General features: G+C 36.4%; 1 protein-coding gene across 7 annotated transcripts in view; it reads left to right on the forward strand.

Annotated features, from left to right (window-relative positions):
- The window catches only part of OTUD4 (OTU deubiquitinase 4), a 37,060-nt gene that overhangs the window by 14,547 nt on the left and 5,941 nt on the right, over nucleotides 1-16,572 (forward strand). For 6 of the 7 annotated variants that reach the window (XM_026087512.1, XM_026087511.1, XM_026087515.1 and 3 more), the window contains 14 exons: nucleotides 593-665; nucleotides 1,132-1,213; nucleotides 2,053-2,197; nucleotides 4,195-4,252; nucleotides 4,630-4,747; nucleotides 4,984-5,048; nucleotides 6,607-6,707; nucleotides 8,222-8,346; nucleotides 8,478-8,658; nucleotides 10,257-10,422; nucleotides 11,848-11,968; nucleotides 14,084-14,139; nucleotides 14,696-14,779; nucleotides 15,419-15,557. In XM_026087512.1, coding sequence (XP_025943297.1) covers nucleotides 593-665; nucleotides 1,132-1,213; nucleotides 2,053-2,197; nucleotides 4,195-4,252; nucleotides 4,630-4,747; nucleotides 4,984-5,048; nucleotides 6,607-6,707; nucleotides 8,222-8,346; nucleotides 8,478-8,658; nucleotides 10,257-10,422; nucleotides 11,848-11,968; nucleotides 14,084-14,139; nucleotides 14,696-14,779; nucleotides 15,419-15,557 — 1,514 coding nt within the window. The remainder of the gene's footprint in view (nucleotides 1-592; nucleotides 666-1,131; nucleotides 1,214-2,052; nucleotides 2,198-4,194; nucleotides 4,253-4,629; nucleotides 4,748-4,983; nucleotides 5,049-6,606; nucleotides 6,708-8,221; nucleotides 8,347-8,477; nucleotides 8,659-10,256; nucleotides 10,423-11,847; nucleotides 11,969-14,083; nucleotides 14,140-14,695; nucleotides 14,780-15,418; nucleotides 15,558-16,572) is intronic. The other variant, XM_026087513.1, reaches the window with a different exon arrangement.

Raw genomic sequence — 16,572 nt, forward strand, 5'->3', positions numbered from 1 at the left:
AAGTGCTTTTGGAAGTTTCTCCACTGAAAAGGAAAAAACCCCCAAGTAATCAGGTTTGTATAATAAGAAAAAAAGAGGATACTGAATATAGGGGTAAAAATATGGAATGGCAACTTTGCAAGCAGTTTTAATGCTTGGACAGGGAGAGAGGAGTAGAAATAGCTTGAACAAAAACAAATTCTGTATTTTTACTATTATTAGCTGCATCTATACTAAGTCTCTTCTGTGATGTTATTAGCTGAGAACTGCTATGGTGCACCATGGGCTCCCCTTTGTGTGAGGGAAGGCTGAGGTGCATCATAGAAGACATATTATTGCCCAGAAACTTCACACACAGAAAAGYGGAAGCATAACACAAAACACTGATATTGTCAAATGTAAATATTTTGCTGTTTGAACTTTTGTTGAGAACACACATTTCACAAATGTAAACCTTTTTCTGACCAGAGACAATTGCACTAATATTCTTCAGTATTCTTTCCCAGTAAGTGTATTCTGTGGTTATGCATAGTCCTCAGACTTGTTAGGAATATTGTAGTTTTTACTGAAATGTATTTTTATGTGAATTTTTAATTAGTACTTTTTTTCTTAGGAAAGATTTCATAATCTACCGGGAACCAAATGCTTCTCCTTCACATGTAACTGAAAATGGCTTTTCTGATAAGGTAAAATATTTAAGGCTATTTTGAAAGAGTGAATTAAGACTATTGTAATTAACACCAAATAATTTAATTTGAGACCTAGTAATCAATATAATGAAATGCTCTGAGAATTCAATTTAAATAACTTCTTTTGTATATATTTATGGTAACTATTCTGTTGATATGTATAGCTGTTCTTTTTAAATAGATATTCCATATTCGGGGTGTAGTATACCTTCATACTAATGTAAAATTCTGTTTTAAAAAAAAAAATAAAAATTACTAATGGTGCTGACTCACATAGTTACCTTTATATTAAATTATTCTTGACTGGGTTTAAAGGACACCCACTAAAATTTTTGATAGCGTTTTATTGATACTTTGAGATACTGAAATTCAACAAAGCATGTTAGCACATTAAATGGCATTTAAAAAGTACTATTCCTACTAAAAATCAAGTGAGATGCAAAACCTAATTTTTTTTTTTAAGGTATTGCTGTGTTTCTCAAATGGAAACCACTATGATATTGTTTATCCCATAGAATATTCAGAAAGAGCTGCTCTCTGCCAGTGTAAGTATTGTGTTGGTTAGTTAAAAGTGTATATTTTCACCAAAAATCTCAAAATGATCCCTGTTGGGTTTCAGTTGGAGAGAAAAGATTCTGTATGAAGGTTTATTACCATTTTAGTGTAGTTTTATTTTCCAATTGAATTGTCAATGATTGTATGATCTTGCAAGTCTTGAGTTCTTACCATGTCATGATTTTGAGGCATGATGAAGCAGATATATACACAAAAAGGAAAAGACTTATTTGCCTCTTTGAATTTGAGTGCTTTATAAAATTAGTTCACCAAAATTTTTGTTTATATTAATCTGTTGCATTGTCTCCTGGTCAGTGTTCTGGTTTTAATTTTGTACTTCAGACTAGCAAACTTCAGACTGTTAGCAAATCATCTATTTTAAAATCATCTTTGTGTATGTAACTTGTCAGAGAAATCCTGGGAGTTGCATGTGCAAAAACAAACAAACAAAAAAMCCCCCACCCATCTTCATAGATTGTTTTCTTTACTATATTGAAGCAATGCCCAAAAGTCCTAAGCAGGTTTGATGAGCTACTGACACCCACTACACAAGCATGGGTTCTGATCCTTCATGAAAACTTTGCCTATATGCCAATAGAGTTACAAGGCTGGGGCCAATTGAGACCTGATTTCTAGTAGTTGCATGCATACCCATTAAACAAAAGCAGCTGCAGCTGTTTTGGCTCTTAATGCCTTACTTGTTTCAGCTAATGCTTCAAAAACTTGCTTTTTCTGGTTGAAATAATTTGAAATGTCTCTATAACGGTGGTGTAAAATCCCATTTACCTTGTAATTGATTTTGCCCTTTCTTTCTCCTCCCCTTCCCCAGCTCTTCTGTATGAACTGCTGTATGAAAAGGTGTTTGATACAGATGTAAAGCAAATCATAGCAGAGCTTAGTGCTGTTGATGTGATGGAGGAAAGTAATGGTAGCAGTGAAGTATCTGCTTCAGATTCAGATGATGACAACTGCAGGTAACTGGAATTTAAAAGTTAAAGCAAGCTGCCTGTGAACAAAGCACATTAAAGATGTTCTTTGAATTTATGGTGGGTAGTAGAATCTAATAGGGTTGAAAACATTTTAAAAATATTAAGAGGAGAAACACAAAGAGAAGAGGTTAAAACTATGAAAGAATGAAATACATAATCTTCACTGTACCTAAGGATAGGATGCTAGTTCCTCTGTTTTTTCTGCAGTCTGGCTTTGGGTTTCTTTACATAATGGAATATTGACACTGAGTATTGCCATTGCAACATGTCTCTCTTCCTGTTTAAAACAGCAGAATGCCCTGGGAGAATTGGCAGTATGCCGGTTGGGCATGGTAACTCCATGAGAATTACTTGGCTTGCTCTTGTAACTTAGTAGAGTTACAAGAATCTAATCCAACTTGTGTTGCTTCCACATCTTGGAGGTTGAAATGCCTGCTGGAGAGAGGGCACTTGGATGTAGCTAATGGAGAAATACATGTGTAGCTTGCTCCATTTTGTTCCTTTTTGATCTTTATGAAATGAGCATATTCATGGGTTTATATTTCCTTTGCTGGGGCTGGGTGCTCCAGCTAGTTGAGTTTTTGGCTTACTGATTGCTTCTGTATTGCATAGTAACTCTTTTATTTTGGCAATTTTGCATTTACATATTAGCAGTTTTTCTTCTGTTGTCTAACACTGTTCTAAAACTCTGGCTTGTGTGAAATTCTATTGAAGCTATGGAAGTTATGCTATGCTAGTGCAGCATGCCCCTTTTTCCTGCTGAAAACCTTTAAAGCCCCTTCTGGGGGCTTCGCTATAGTGCAGTGTGGCATGTGGCAGAAGGATTTTATTGAGATCTCAGGAGCTGATTTTTCCTCAAGCTGAAAAACCATGGAAGGGGAAGCTGATGGAAATTACCACAGAAAGAAAACCCAAGTTTCAGGAAAGGGATTAACTTCCTTTCTTGTTTGGAGAGAAAAAAAAAAAATAGCAGGGAACATTTCCAGTTAAAATACAAAATATTTCTGCCTACGGGAACAGTTATTGTACTTAAATGTCAGAGAGTGGAAACCTTTATTCCTTTCTGTTCTTGGAGCTTCCCTGGGGTTCATATACAGTAGCATTACCCTCTATCAGCATTGGGATTCTTAAGAAAATGCACTGCTAACCTCCATGGCACCTTTGTAAAGAAGGTCATATACTCACTTGAAAGTATCACACTTAATGTTTTTGATTTAAACAATATGTCTTTATGATGCAAGAGCTAGTGTGTGCGACTCGACCTTCTTAAGCCATATTATAAACGTTTTGCTATATTTATGGAGTCTTAAACTTTTTGCATGTCTTGAAGTTGACTTTAGCTTGTTTTATCAGCTAATTTTCTGGAAGAAGATCTCTTTTATTTTATAAAAGTTACATTTAATAGCAACATAATTGAAAAGTTAAGAAGCTATTTTGGTTTGGGAGAAGTTAATGCTGCTGTAGGGAACTGCCGTTGTAGGGAATAATACTTTTCTTCTTTGTGGAAAGCAATTTTCCAGTGATGTCAGGTGTAGAAAATAAGAGTGAGAATGGCCTGACTCAGGTCAAGTAATAAAGAGAGGGTGAGTGAGTGTGGTGTTTTGTTTTGTTTTTTAGGATGGTTTCTTCTTCTATTGTTGGCTTCTGTGCTTTTATATGTAGTTGCAAAATTTTTAGAGGGAGGATTTTTTTTGTTGTTGCTGTTTTTTTTCTGATGGCTGGGTAGGTACATATGAACTAGACATCATACAACTTGTGCTTAGAAGGGAAATCTTTAATTATATGGAGTATAGTAAGGTAGTTGTTTTAAATGTAGCTTTTTCATCTAAAGAGATGAGAATATGTTTCATAAAGTGTTTAATGTGGAAAAACATGAAGAAAAGGGTAGGTTTAATACTTTTATTCACTTTCAAGATATTTCTTACTTGATTTTGAATCCTTTGTAATACTATACTACCATGGCTCCTTCTGTCCCTTTACAGAAGTAAAGCTACAACAGTTAGTGATACGAATGGATTAAAGTCTCCTTCTGGCAACAAGGTATTTATATGTTAAGATTTATTTTCTCCCAAACAACTTTTATTCTGCTATATTTTTTCAGTGTTTCGTGTTCGTGAGATAATTGAGTTTCTAATTTTCCTAACATGCAATATTTAAAAATTACATAGTTCTTTGAAAAGTAATAATTATATTTGATGTGTCAGAAGTGTCCTTTTTATTGCTGTTTAGTTCTTAATGTTGTTCTGATATGTTTAAAGGAATCATGCTGAATTATTTTTTTTCAAAGCTCTTTATGCTTGTATATACTTTCAGCTTCTTTGTATTTCAATTTAAAGCTGAGCACTGTGATTCATAAATGGAAAACTGTAAATATCTATGTAATTGACCACTCTAGCACGTTGTTCTGTTTCATACAGCACCTTAAGAGCAATGGCAATCCTACCTTCTTGGTCTTGCCTAAAAAAGTTCTTAAATCACTCAACCCATCAGTTTACAGAAATGTTGAATATGATGTTTGGCTACAATCCAAATGGGGTAAGTAAATGAATACTTAAAGTAACATCTTTTGCAACCTGATACCTAAAGTGGAGCCCTTTTAAAGCCCCCCCGATGTAAATGGCAGTTTGGATTTAGGCACGGGTATTCCCCATGTGGGTCAGTGAGCAGATTTAGAGCCTAAACTACTGGGGTTTTCACTTTTATTACATCACTAAAGTGATTCTTTTAGTATATGTAAAATAACTGTAATATTTCTGCTAATGTATTTACAGATCAGCAAAAACAAGATTTTTCTATTGCTGCTGGCATGCAATACTCAGTTGGAGATAAATGTAAAGTAAGTAATACTGTATTTTAGTTTTGTTAGAGATGCCATTTTCCCCCTATTGGTTAACAGTTTTGATAGATAATATTTATTTCTTTCTAAACATTTTTGCTTGTGTTTTCAACTGCATATACACTCATGTGATGTTCAGCAGTGTTCATGACTTGAAGCAAACATGTAAAATAGGGGTGTTGGAGAACATAATCTGATCATTACAGTTTTGCTGTATAGAAAGTTATGTGCTTAACTGTAAGAGTTATGTTAAATAAGATGACTGTGGACTTAAGCTTAAGTATGCAAGCAAGTGTGTGCGGGCTTGCTGGGGTGGTATGTCCTTGTTGAATGCTGTAGAGCGCTAGCCCTTGTATGGGATGTAGGTGTATTTGAGGTAGTTCATTTAGTTCAAAAGTATTTTTTATCATAAAAGCTTTTCTTCAGAGGGACCAAAACAAATATCATAGTTTGATGTATTAATGTTGAGCTCTGGAGATGATTATTTGTAAGGTGGCTTTGTTCAATCTCATTACTTTCAAAGAATTAATTGCAGCTCGTTTTAGCTGCTGCAGATTCTGAAGCTCCCCCGTGATTTTGGGGGGGCTTCTTCCTACTGAAATGTTGAAAGAATGTGTCAAAAAGAAACAGCAAAAGTGTGCTTTACCCATGACCCTCTCCTATCTGCTGTGTACAGACACAATTTCTCTTTAGTTTTTATTAAAAATTGTAGTATGTAATGCTGTTTAAGAAGAAATAAGCAATAAGATGTCCCTTTGAATTTCGCAGTGCTCAAATTCTAGATTAAGCTCTTCAGGTGTGTTAACTAAACTGGTTGCACTTAGCTAATTATGGTTCTTTCTAGGACATTGAATATTCTTACATTAATAGTAATAATGTTGGTAGATATTCAAATTAGGCTTATGATCTGTATTTTGGACATTGCAATGCAGTGTCATGCAGCACGAGGACCCTTTCAGTTTGTAGCTTTAACAGAAGACTTGTAAGAATATTGAATGCTTATTTTTTATAGATGATCATGTATGAACAAAATTTCTTTTCTTAAGAAAAGTTTCTGAAGAGTAACTTCTGAAAGGTTGGTGTTCTTTGTGTTCTTAATGAAACTCAAGTTCACAAAAGTCAGTAGAGGAGATTTTATTTTTATATATATATATATATRTGTGTGTGTACACACACACACACACTTTTTTGGGGGGGGCCTGGATTTTAATGAAAAAACTTTGGGACTTATTTTAAGAGAAGGTATCTTCGGTAAAGCATATCTTTTAAGCTGTTTCATGTAGTTTTGAAAGCCGCTGTTTCATTTAGTATTGTTGTCAGGAAAGCTCTCTTTTTTTCTTTTTCTTTTTTTTTTCTTTTTCTTTTTTTTGAGTAAGTGATATATATTGAAGGCTTGCTTTTGATACATTTTCTGAATTACTTGGTGTTTGTTTCTTGGGTCTCCTGTTGCCCAGAGGAAAACATTTATTGTTAATGTTGCCGATAGCTTAGAGAGTTATGCCCTCTCATTTTCTTCTTTGAACCTAATCCTTTTTCCTTAATTTTTTTTTTTTTTTAGGTGCGCTTAGACCATAATGGGAAATTTTATAATGCCCATATTCAAGAAGTTTGCTCAGAGAATGGTCCAGTTGTTGTATTTGTAGAAGAGCTTGGAGAAAAGTAAGTATGGTTTTCCTCTTGCTGTGTTTTTTCGGTGTGTGGGTTTTGGGTTTTTTGTTTTTGTTTTGTTTTGTTTTTTTTTTTTGGTAAAAGAGTGCCAAGTACCAGTACCTTGGTAATGGTAGCGTTGCTTCAGTTCAGAGTTAATTTCAGCCATTGATGTGTATAGATTTCTTTACTTGAAGCAGTACTACTACAAAATTGTTAAGAAACAATATATCAAAAAAAGAAAAAGTAAGGTCTACTTTTTTAATACACATATATATATATGTATGTATGTATTTATTTTATTTATTTATTTTACTGCCATGCAGTCTGCATGTTACTTGCAGAGTAGATTGGTAACTACATTATTATGTTTTGTTTTGTTTTTTCTTTAAACAAGAAAACCCTCCTTAAGCTAGCATTTTCTGCACAAGCTCCAAACCTAAACAGATTGACACTATCCTAATTAAGTGTTTCCTTTTTGTGTTTAATGATTAGATGCTAGATGATTAGATGTGAAAAGGCCTGTGCAAGCACCTAGCATTCTCTGTTGGTTGACTAGCTCTGCCTGATTTCATACAGAGGGTGCCAAGTTGCTGTTCAGATCAGTGCCACTGCTTTGTGCTACCCTCAGGGCAAACTAACGGTTTAAAGGGGAGTGTGTGTGGGGGGGTGGGGATGTGGGTTTGAGTGATCTTGAACTCTGCTGTAAGTTCTGTGACTCTCTTCTTTTGGGCAAAAAAAGCAGTTGAATTTGATATCTAACCATGTAGTTCAGGAAGAGGAAATGCTTCCAGGCAGGGTAAATGAGGGAAGGGGGAAGATGCCAGTTAATCTCACATGATTGCCTTCTGTAAGAAAGATGAAAATTTTGTAAGAATAGAAAGTTACCTTGCACATTGTTGCCTTTTTAAATTGGGGTTGAACTTGATTGGACCATCTATTATAGAACTGAATGCTGTTCTTTCAAATAATGTAAACAGCTGCTYGGACTTCCTAATAGTATCCTTAATTAAAAATGCAGTTATTGCTCTGGGATATAAAAACACCAATATAATGGTTTTCAGTCCTGACATCTATTGCAGTATTTGTGGTAAACCTGCCTGTTGAGTATATTGCTTTTTTATGATTGCTCTCCTTTTCAGTCTGTCCTAAAGACATTATAATATTCACTTCACAAATAATAACTGATGAGCTCCACTTCCTGCCTACAAAAAAAGAAAAGCCAACAAACTTTCATTTTGGTATATATTTATTACCATAGAGCATCTATGTCCTGTTGAATATTGGTTAAATTTGCATAATTTTATCAGAGTCTGTAATTAAAAAAAAAATCAACATTTATTCCTGATTTATTCATTGTTTGAGTATAATCATAAAGAACAAAGGACTTTGAATGTAATGTTCTCAAAAATGAAAAGATCCATCTGTTTTAATAAACATGTAGTATTAATTTATGCAAGCCTTAATCTGGTATTAAAGATTTTCTTTTTTTTTTTTTTCCTCTCCCCCCCTTCCCTTGTTTTTAGGCATGCTGTCTCACTGAAGAGCCTTAAACCTCTTCCACAAACCTCTCCTATGGAGGGCTGGAACACTGTGTCAGGGAAGAAGATAAAAAAGTTTTTTCCAACATGGGGGCAGAATGCTCAGCCTGGTACGATTGTACCTGTCTTTCAGTGATGGAATCCTTATTGTCAGAGGTTTTGTCCAATAGGGGCTTAAAAAAACAGCAACAACAACAACCCCCCCCCCTCAATATTCTATTTTTTCACCTCTGTATCACAGATGCAGATTGCAGAGGGCCAAAGAATCAAAGCAAGCCAATAAAACCCCCGTCAGCACTACCTCCTCGACTTCAGCATACTGTGGGAACCAGGCAGCATCAGTTCTTATGTTCTGGACCCCAATCTCATCAGACCTCAACTGAGCAAAAAGCTCCAGGCAGGAATCCTTCCCAAACTGCAAGGTAAAACCACAGATAACATCTTCCTTGTCTTAAACTCTAGCCAACCTTCTTGCAGCCCAGGTGCCTGTTTCAGATGCTTCCCACGTGCTGTTTTGAAATATGTTGCTAATGAATTCTTAAGTGTTCTGAGTCCTTAAGAATACATACAAGAACAGGAAAAAGTGTGKTTTTTTTTTTTTAATTTTATTTATTTATTTTTTTTATTTAATCTCCTTCAAAATTGCAGCTATCATGAGCTCCCACTTACTTTCTTGCTTGGCAACATCCCCCGTGGAGCCCCTCCACTCTGCACAAGACTGCTCCTTCTTCCTGGAAGGTGGATGTTGTTTCTCTGGGTGGGGCTGGCGCAGTGACTGAATGCAGCGCTTCTTGGGCATGGCTAGAATCTGCCCTCGGCTTCAGAGAACTGACACATGGTATGGTTAATAACCAGCTAGAATGTTAGACCTGGTACTCGTGTCAGTTTTGCAGTTGCTGTGTGAAGAGGCACCATTGAGAGAGCCATTTGAGTTTTCATCTGCATTAGCTGGGGAATACTCGGAGAGGAAACCCTTTTTTGTTTTAATTGTGCTGTGTGGAATGGCTGCTCTTTGTTAGCCTGTAGTACTGAACTAAAATCAAAATATTGAGTATATAATTTAAGATGCTTTACTATGAAGTAAACCTTTCAGTACAGGTTGATTTCATGGCTTTACCAGAGGGAAATATTTGTGCAGTAGACTGGAAAAAGTTTCTGTTGTAACTTCTTTTATGATGTACTGCTAAATAACACTTTGGATTCAGCTTTAATTGCATATTAGACAAAGCAGTGTATAGAACGATTTTTTGGAAGGAATATGAGAACAGCATTTTGCCTACAGTTGATGGTAGCGACTTCTTTCTTCATTGTGCTCCTGCAATAAAGGTTGTCCTCATTATTGCCACCCTCCTTCTGTCCTATCTAAAAGATACTTGGACACAAACACAAACTCTTTATGGTCTATTTGACCACTCTTCTGCACCATAACTCCAGGTGGAGTAAAGGAKGCTGGGATATCTTTTGAGACTGCCACTTCTGTAATGTTCCCAATCCCCCAAATGCATAAGTATCCTAAAAAGTTCAGTTAAGTGGTTCAGAAAGCTCAAACATTGATTGTTGTTAACTTTGTATAGTAATGCTTCTGACATTTGAAAGCTATAATGCATTTTGCCTGTATTTACAGAAATTCTTTATTTCCTTGTATTCACAGAAATCTCCTTTCCCAACTTGTGTGGCCATGGATAGCAGATAGGGGGGTGGTCAGTTCTCAGTTGACACAGAAATGGGTTAGATCACTTGATGTAGGGATTTGGTCTTTAACTATGATCTAATACCTACAGTTTGCTTTACAGTCCTTCCACATAGTATCAAATTGAATAAATCATGGATGAAATTTTTTTTTTCCTCCTTTTAACTTGCAATAGGGAGAAAGTGATCTGGGTGCATATCGAATCACATAAGCAATGCTGTATAATTATCTTTCTTTCCTCCTCCTTAATCCTGAGTTTGTTATATTTGATACTAGGTGGTAATTGGATTTCTTCGACAAAGTGATCCTGTCTTATTTCTTTCTTTACAGAAAACCAGATCGTGAGAGAACCGAGGATCTGAACCAGAGTAACAGAGATTGTAACTACTTTGGCCTGTCTCCAGAGGAACGCAGGGAGAAACAGGCTATAGAAGACTCTTGTTCACTTTATGAGATTAAGCAGAGGGATGAACAAGCTTTTCCTGCCCTTTCTAATGTATGCTTTTTGGCTGTAATTAATAGTGCATTTTTCTTGCACATCCTTGAACCATTAATTAGGAACTTCTGATTTGCTGCTCTTGCATTATAGTGCAACTGCAAAGTTAAAGGCTATTCTCTTCACGCTTCTTTCTAYGCAGAAATATGTTCATCTGCAATACTCTATATATTCAATGCAAGACATAAACTTTATAGCTGCCCTTATGAATAATTTGTGTCCACCTTACACAGTTCTTTAGGCACCAAAATGTAGTAGAAATAAGAGCTTCCGAAGCCATGAGCTTTTTTCTTCATGTTGCTTCTGTCTTTGGAAAGCTTTGCACTCCTCTACGCAGGAGTAGAATCAACTTAGCTGTTGCCTTTTCCTTGTATAGTAGGATCGGATCTAAAGGTGAGGGCAGAACTTGTGCTGAAATACAGCTTCATGCTAAGAAGTAGCTTAGTAAATGGTAATGTGATGCTTGAATTAGTATCAGAGATGACTATGTTGTTGTTTCTGATTTAGTTCATGTAAAACCTGTTTTACCTATAAGTGACTTTTCTTTCTAGCTTGAAAACTGATTGGTATGAGAATTTGCATGGTGTCATAAATAATGGAAAAATTTTTGGGCTCAAACTTGCTCCTTTTTTCTATTCAGCTGGCTTCAACAGACTTGTTTAACTGAGGGAAGGATTTAGCCTTTAGATTTTGATAGATTATTCTATTGATGCCTGTGCTTGTGTTAGCTTTTAAAGAAAGCAGATGAAAATTTCTATAYGTCCAGGGAGCATATCCTCTGGGGAAAACAGCTGTGGTCTACATAGGCTTATTCTGAAAATGTGTGGGGCTTTTTTGATTTAAATCCTTGGCCAAACAGAAATGAGAGCCAGGCTGGGGAAAAAGTAGTAGGTAAGAGATGAGCCTTAAATGTCTTGCTTTGTGAAAATGACTTATTTTGCTTTATCTTTAAGTTCTTGAGCAATATTACTTGTATTGGTGTAACTGAGGAGGAAAGTAGAACTCTTCTACTCTGCAAAGAGCAGGCTTGGGGTCGCTTCCCTCCCTTAGACTTCAGTCTCTCTCTGGGCTGTGGTTAAGCGTGCTGTATGTGCGCACCCGCAGAAGGAGGTTGCAGTTTTAAAGTGGCAATTGTCTCAAAGTAGAGTAAAGCTTTTCTTTTTTTATTTTGTCAAGTAAAGTAATGATATGAATGCTTTTAAAGGAGACCCCTCAAAATTTAGCAACAAATGAGGGAGTGGATGAATCTGAATGATACTGATTAAGACTTTTCTTTCTGCATATCAACAAGAGAAGTGTGTGTGTGTGTGTGTGTGTGTGTGTGAGAGATGAAGGCATAGTGTAATATCAGATGATGGAAAAGTTTCATCAGGCTTCTTAAAAAAAAAAAAAAAATCTTATTTCTACTTTTGTCAACTTCTTTAGAATCAGTCAGTTTGTCAAGCTGCTACACAGACCGTAGATAATTTCAACCAGAAAAAGTTCTCAAATAACGAGAGAAGAAACAGCAAGTGGGCTGCAGAAGTGGAAGAGCAGAAGAATAAAGGTAATGTGAATATTTTCAGAACAAGTGTTGTTTTGGGTTTTTAATCATCAGCTCCTGAATTTATTCAAGATGAGGCATCTGTTCAGCCAGTGAGGTGAAAATAAATATTGTGTTCAACTAAGCCAGCCCCAAGGTAGCAAAGATGTGCTTGGGGGAGAAAAAAAGTGCATAATTTTTCTGCTTTGTGAATATGACTGAGAGAACAGGCTCCTCTTTGGGATTTTTTTAGTGAAAGAGGGAAGGGAAAAGCCAGAATGCAAGGCTGTCAGAGCCACCATACATTGGATCCTGTTGAAACTGGAGTGAGTGTGACAAAGGGCCAGTGGAGGAGTATTAATGGTGCTTACTGAAGTCAGTTAAGAGGAAAAGTGGGTTAAAGTTTTCAATGTGGCAGGGTTAAGAATTAGCATAAAATGCTACGGGAAGAGGGAGAGGAGAATGTGTATTCAAGAGGTGCCCCCCCCCCCCAAAAAAAAATTTACAGTATTTTTATTTATTTTACAGTAAAAATGGTCAAAACTTGTTTGGGTTTTCTCACGTTCCCYCTCCCCCCCCAAACCCTCCTTAGTTTCTCTTCTTTGATTCTAAGCTTTTCCCCTCTTGTGAGGAAGTGGAACCTGGCAGTAATAGATGAAATCTGTAGYTTTCAGGTAGTTGGCAGGTAGTCGATAAATTCCTGCCAAATACAGCTGATGGCATTTTTTTATTTATTTTTTGTCTTGTCAGCTTTGCCATATCTAAACACTGAATTTGGTCTTAGCTGCTTCTATATATATATATTTTTTCTGACTAAATAAAATTCAAACTCTTTGGCCTCCTCATAGCAGCTGTTCTGCTTTTTTTTTTTTCTTTCTTTCTTTTTAAATCTTTTCACCTTATCTCTTTCTCTAGTAAAAGCAGAGACATTCCTGTTGCATTTTTATGGCGCTTTTGCTCCTTGGTCCCCCTTACAGCATGTAATGCCTTCTTGAATGGTTGCACAAGGGCTGATGTTACATATTTTTCATTCCTCAGACTTCTGAAAAGTTGTTTCATTTGCAATGCCAAAAAGAGTGTTTATCTAGAGGAAGGCCTTTACTACAGCATCATGACAGATTTTACTGGCTCGTGTAGCATATACTCCTTTCTCTGTGGTTTTCATGATGTTCTTGATTGCGTTGCTTCTGGAACTACATTAAAAATCTTGAAGGAATCAACTGTGTTTTCCTCTGAGTATCTTGAGACCCCAGTAGGTCCTTGGGGAATTGGCAGTAATTTCTCATAATCAACATTGTTTTAATTTACAGTGTAGTCTAAGTGTTACAGTGACAGTGCATAGACTAATTTTTTAAAGACGCATACGCAGTTTCTATTAAACGCATGAGTGGGGAAGAATTCGACTGATTTGACAAGCAGTGGTTGCCAGATCTGAGCCTAGCTTAGAATGTGGAAAAACTTGTACAGATCTTATCATATGAAGGTTATGCCATGACTTTTTGTTTTTTAACACCTTCCCCCCCCCACCCCTTCCTCCCCCTTCCCCCCAAATGTTTGCTGGTGCTTAAGAAATTAAGCCTCTTATATTGGTCTGAAAACTCTCTAGATCTGTGGAACACTGAAGCATTCTAAACTGATCTTACTCTTACGCAGTCAAAAGTAAACAAGACTTTAAACTACTTTTATCTTAGCGCTTGAATATGGAAATACAAACTGAATATGGAAATACAAACGAAAAATTTTTACTTTGATTAAAGTACATACAAATTTATTTCTCCTTCACTAGAAGGGATGCAGGATGAATGATATGTGTTTAAAACAAAGATGGCTGTGTTTCTTCCTCACTTCCCCCAGGCATCACCAAAATAGTTAACAACTGTCATTAAAGAATTCATGCAGAGTTTCAAAAATCCTGGTTAGAGTAGTTGCTCTAAGTTGCTGCCCTAACAACTGGTAATTTTGGGATCCTTTGATATTTGGAAAAAAAATTGAAGTTTATATTTTCTGAAGTAATATATGCTGAGGTAGATTTTATTTTGAAGGTTTAATTTTTGAAAAGGCAAAGTTTAACTGGCTTAAGTTATAATAGCCATAAATGGTGTAATGGTTCATTTACTAGGTTATGTCTTGGTGTTACAGAGTCAAATTCCAGGCAGATCCACTTAAGACAGAAGCTTGAGCCAAATTCATCTGAGGTAATCTTAAAGAAAAGACTAAAATTTCATTTTATTATTTTTTAATGTTATTGCTTCTCTGATACATGATTGGCAGAGTGATAGCTGCCTTTCGAGCTGTGACTGCTGCTGCTGCTGCTTTACAGCTTTTAGTGAAATACTTCTAAGATTTGAGGCTTGTGTTGCTGTCAGCTTTCCTCAGCCCCTTTAACCCATACTTGTGGTCTTTCTGTGCAATCTGAGTTCTCAAATCTAGGCTATCAGAGCACTTACAAATCTAGATTTGTARTTACTTAGTACAGTCTGTGCCTTATGTGTGATTAGACTACAGAAGATCTGAGGTTTACTAATAGCTACTATGTTAACAGACCATGATCTCTGAACTTCAGTGAAGATTCATGGCCTCTTGCTGGCTCTTTGCTGCCCTTTCAATAAGCAAAATGTTACACTAGTATAACAATGACTGGGTGCTTAGCCCACATCCTATGTAGTATGTTTTAATATCCTTGAATATGTCTTTAAAAAATAAGTTTTGTTATTAGACTAGCTATGTCTGTTGTCTCTAACTTTGCTTTAGAAGAATAGTCAAGATGAGAGTTATCCAAAAGCTTCATCTCCTTTGGAACAAGTGAAAACAGACTCTCCAATTCTTGCTGAACAAGTAAGAAATGTTTGTTTAATTTCAAAGTTTTCCAGTCAGGAGACTTCAGACAAAAGGGAACTTCATCACAGCCAAGTATGTGTTACTAATACTGGGTTTTAATTTTGTAGTAATTTCTATGGTGATAATACCAGAATGCCCCACTTCACAGTTTAGGAATCTGTTATGTTCAATGTAAAAGGACAAACCATGATTGAAAAGCAACTGTGTATCCTTTGTTTTCTGAGAGGGGATATTTCATATCTTTCTTTTAAGTTAACAGTGCTTTTTACTTTAAATTCTTTACCCTTCCTTCTTCAGCTTTCCCTGAGGTCACTGGTAATAGTTTGTGGCTTTTCTTTTGACTGAGAGAGACTAAACTTAGCCCTTGTGGAGGTTGTTATAACTTTGATGGTTGTCCGTGGTACAGGCACATTCTGGATAGAGCTCAGTGCAGAGTTCTTAGCACAGCTACCTGACATATCTTAAATCTCTTATGCGTATAGCCTGTCACATTACTAGTTGGTGTTTTGGTATTGTGATGGTGGTAGTCTGGATAATGCTGGGTCATTAAGCCTTTATTGGTATAAGTTAGACTCATTAGGGCTCACAAACAATGCTAATTTAGAATAACTTCACATGATCTTTTTGCTTTCACAGAAACTGGCAGAATGCTTACCAGGTGCAACTCCAGCACCCTCACCAATCTTTTCTGAGGTGCATTTGCCTCCAACAGTGCCTTCCATACCAGCCATTGTGCCAGCTTGGCCAAGTGAGCCAACAACATATGGACCACCAGGTTTGAAGAAACATTAATGTACTTCAGAAACTGCTAACCCTGAAGCATGTTTTAACTATCTTGCTAAACTGAAAATGCCTCCAGGAGACATAATTTCAAGTAACTTCACATCCTAAAGGCAAACCATCTAAAGGAATGTAGTTATTCGCTGCTCAAAGCTTGTGAAAGTTCTAGTAGATTTTTGATTGCCCATATATATAGTTCACCTGACTCCTTATCTGAAAGYGGAGGAGAGATGAATACTCAACTCTCTCTCTCTCTCTCTATATATATATATATTTTTTTTTCCCTGAGTGGGATAGCTTTGAGTTTTGAGGGGGCTTATTCTGAGGTTCTGCTTAAGATGGAGCATGTTGTCAACATACTGAAGCTGGGTATGTGTTTGTATTCTGTGCCCCATGTACTAAGCCACTCAATTCACTAAGGACTCGGCTCGGATCTGGCATGTGTGGAGCTAATGAGTCCATCTGGACCTCAGTTCACTTGTCGCAAAACCAGTGCAATGCTTGTTCTGTGCATCTCCTGATGTGTGGAATTAGCTTAGATTCAATATTGCTCGTTAAGTCAGACGCTATATCTTATCCCTCTGTTATGTTTCTGTACAAGAACTGGCCTTGGAGTCAGCATAGCATGTTCACAAGGTACTTTAGTTACTGTAACAATCCTCACATACTTGGGTTGACTGCATCGGTGACAGAAGATGCATAGCCCAGGTAATCTGACCTCAGATTCAGAGTTGATTGTAAATGACTAGTTTGAACCAGAATTGTAAAGATGCACATGCAAGCTTCAGTTCCCTCTTCTTTTATTTTTTTCTGGTTTTCATATATATATTTTTAATTATTATGGGAAGGGCTTAACTATTTCTGGGAAGTTTAACTGTTTCACCCCTTCTGAAAACTATTCTCTACATTAAGCCAATTTTTTTTTCCCTTTTGAAGCTTGCTTTCCCGCTGTCATTTTCTTGTGTAATGTTGTATATATTTGAGGGTTCCCTCCCCTCCTTTTTTTTTTT

This window comes from Apteryx rowi, unplaced genomic scaffold (genome assembly GCF_003343035.1).
Source record: "Apteryx rowi isolate R43461 unplaced genomic scaffold, aptRow1 scaffold_72, whole genome shotgun sequence".
In the NCBI taxonomy this organism is placed as follows: domain Eukaryota; kingdom Metazoa; phylum Chordata; class Aves; order Apterygiformes; family Apterygidae; genus Apteryx; species Apteryx rowi.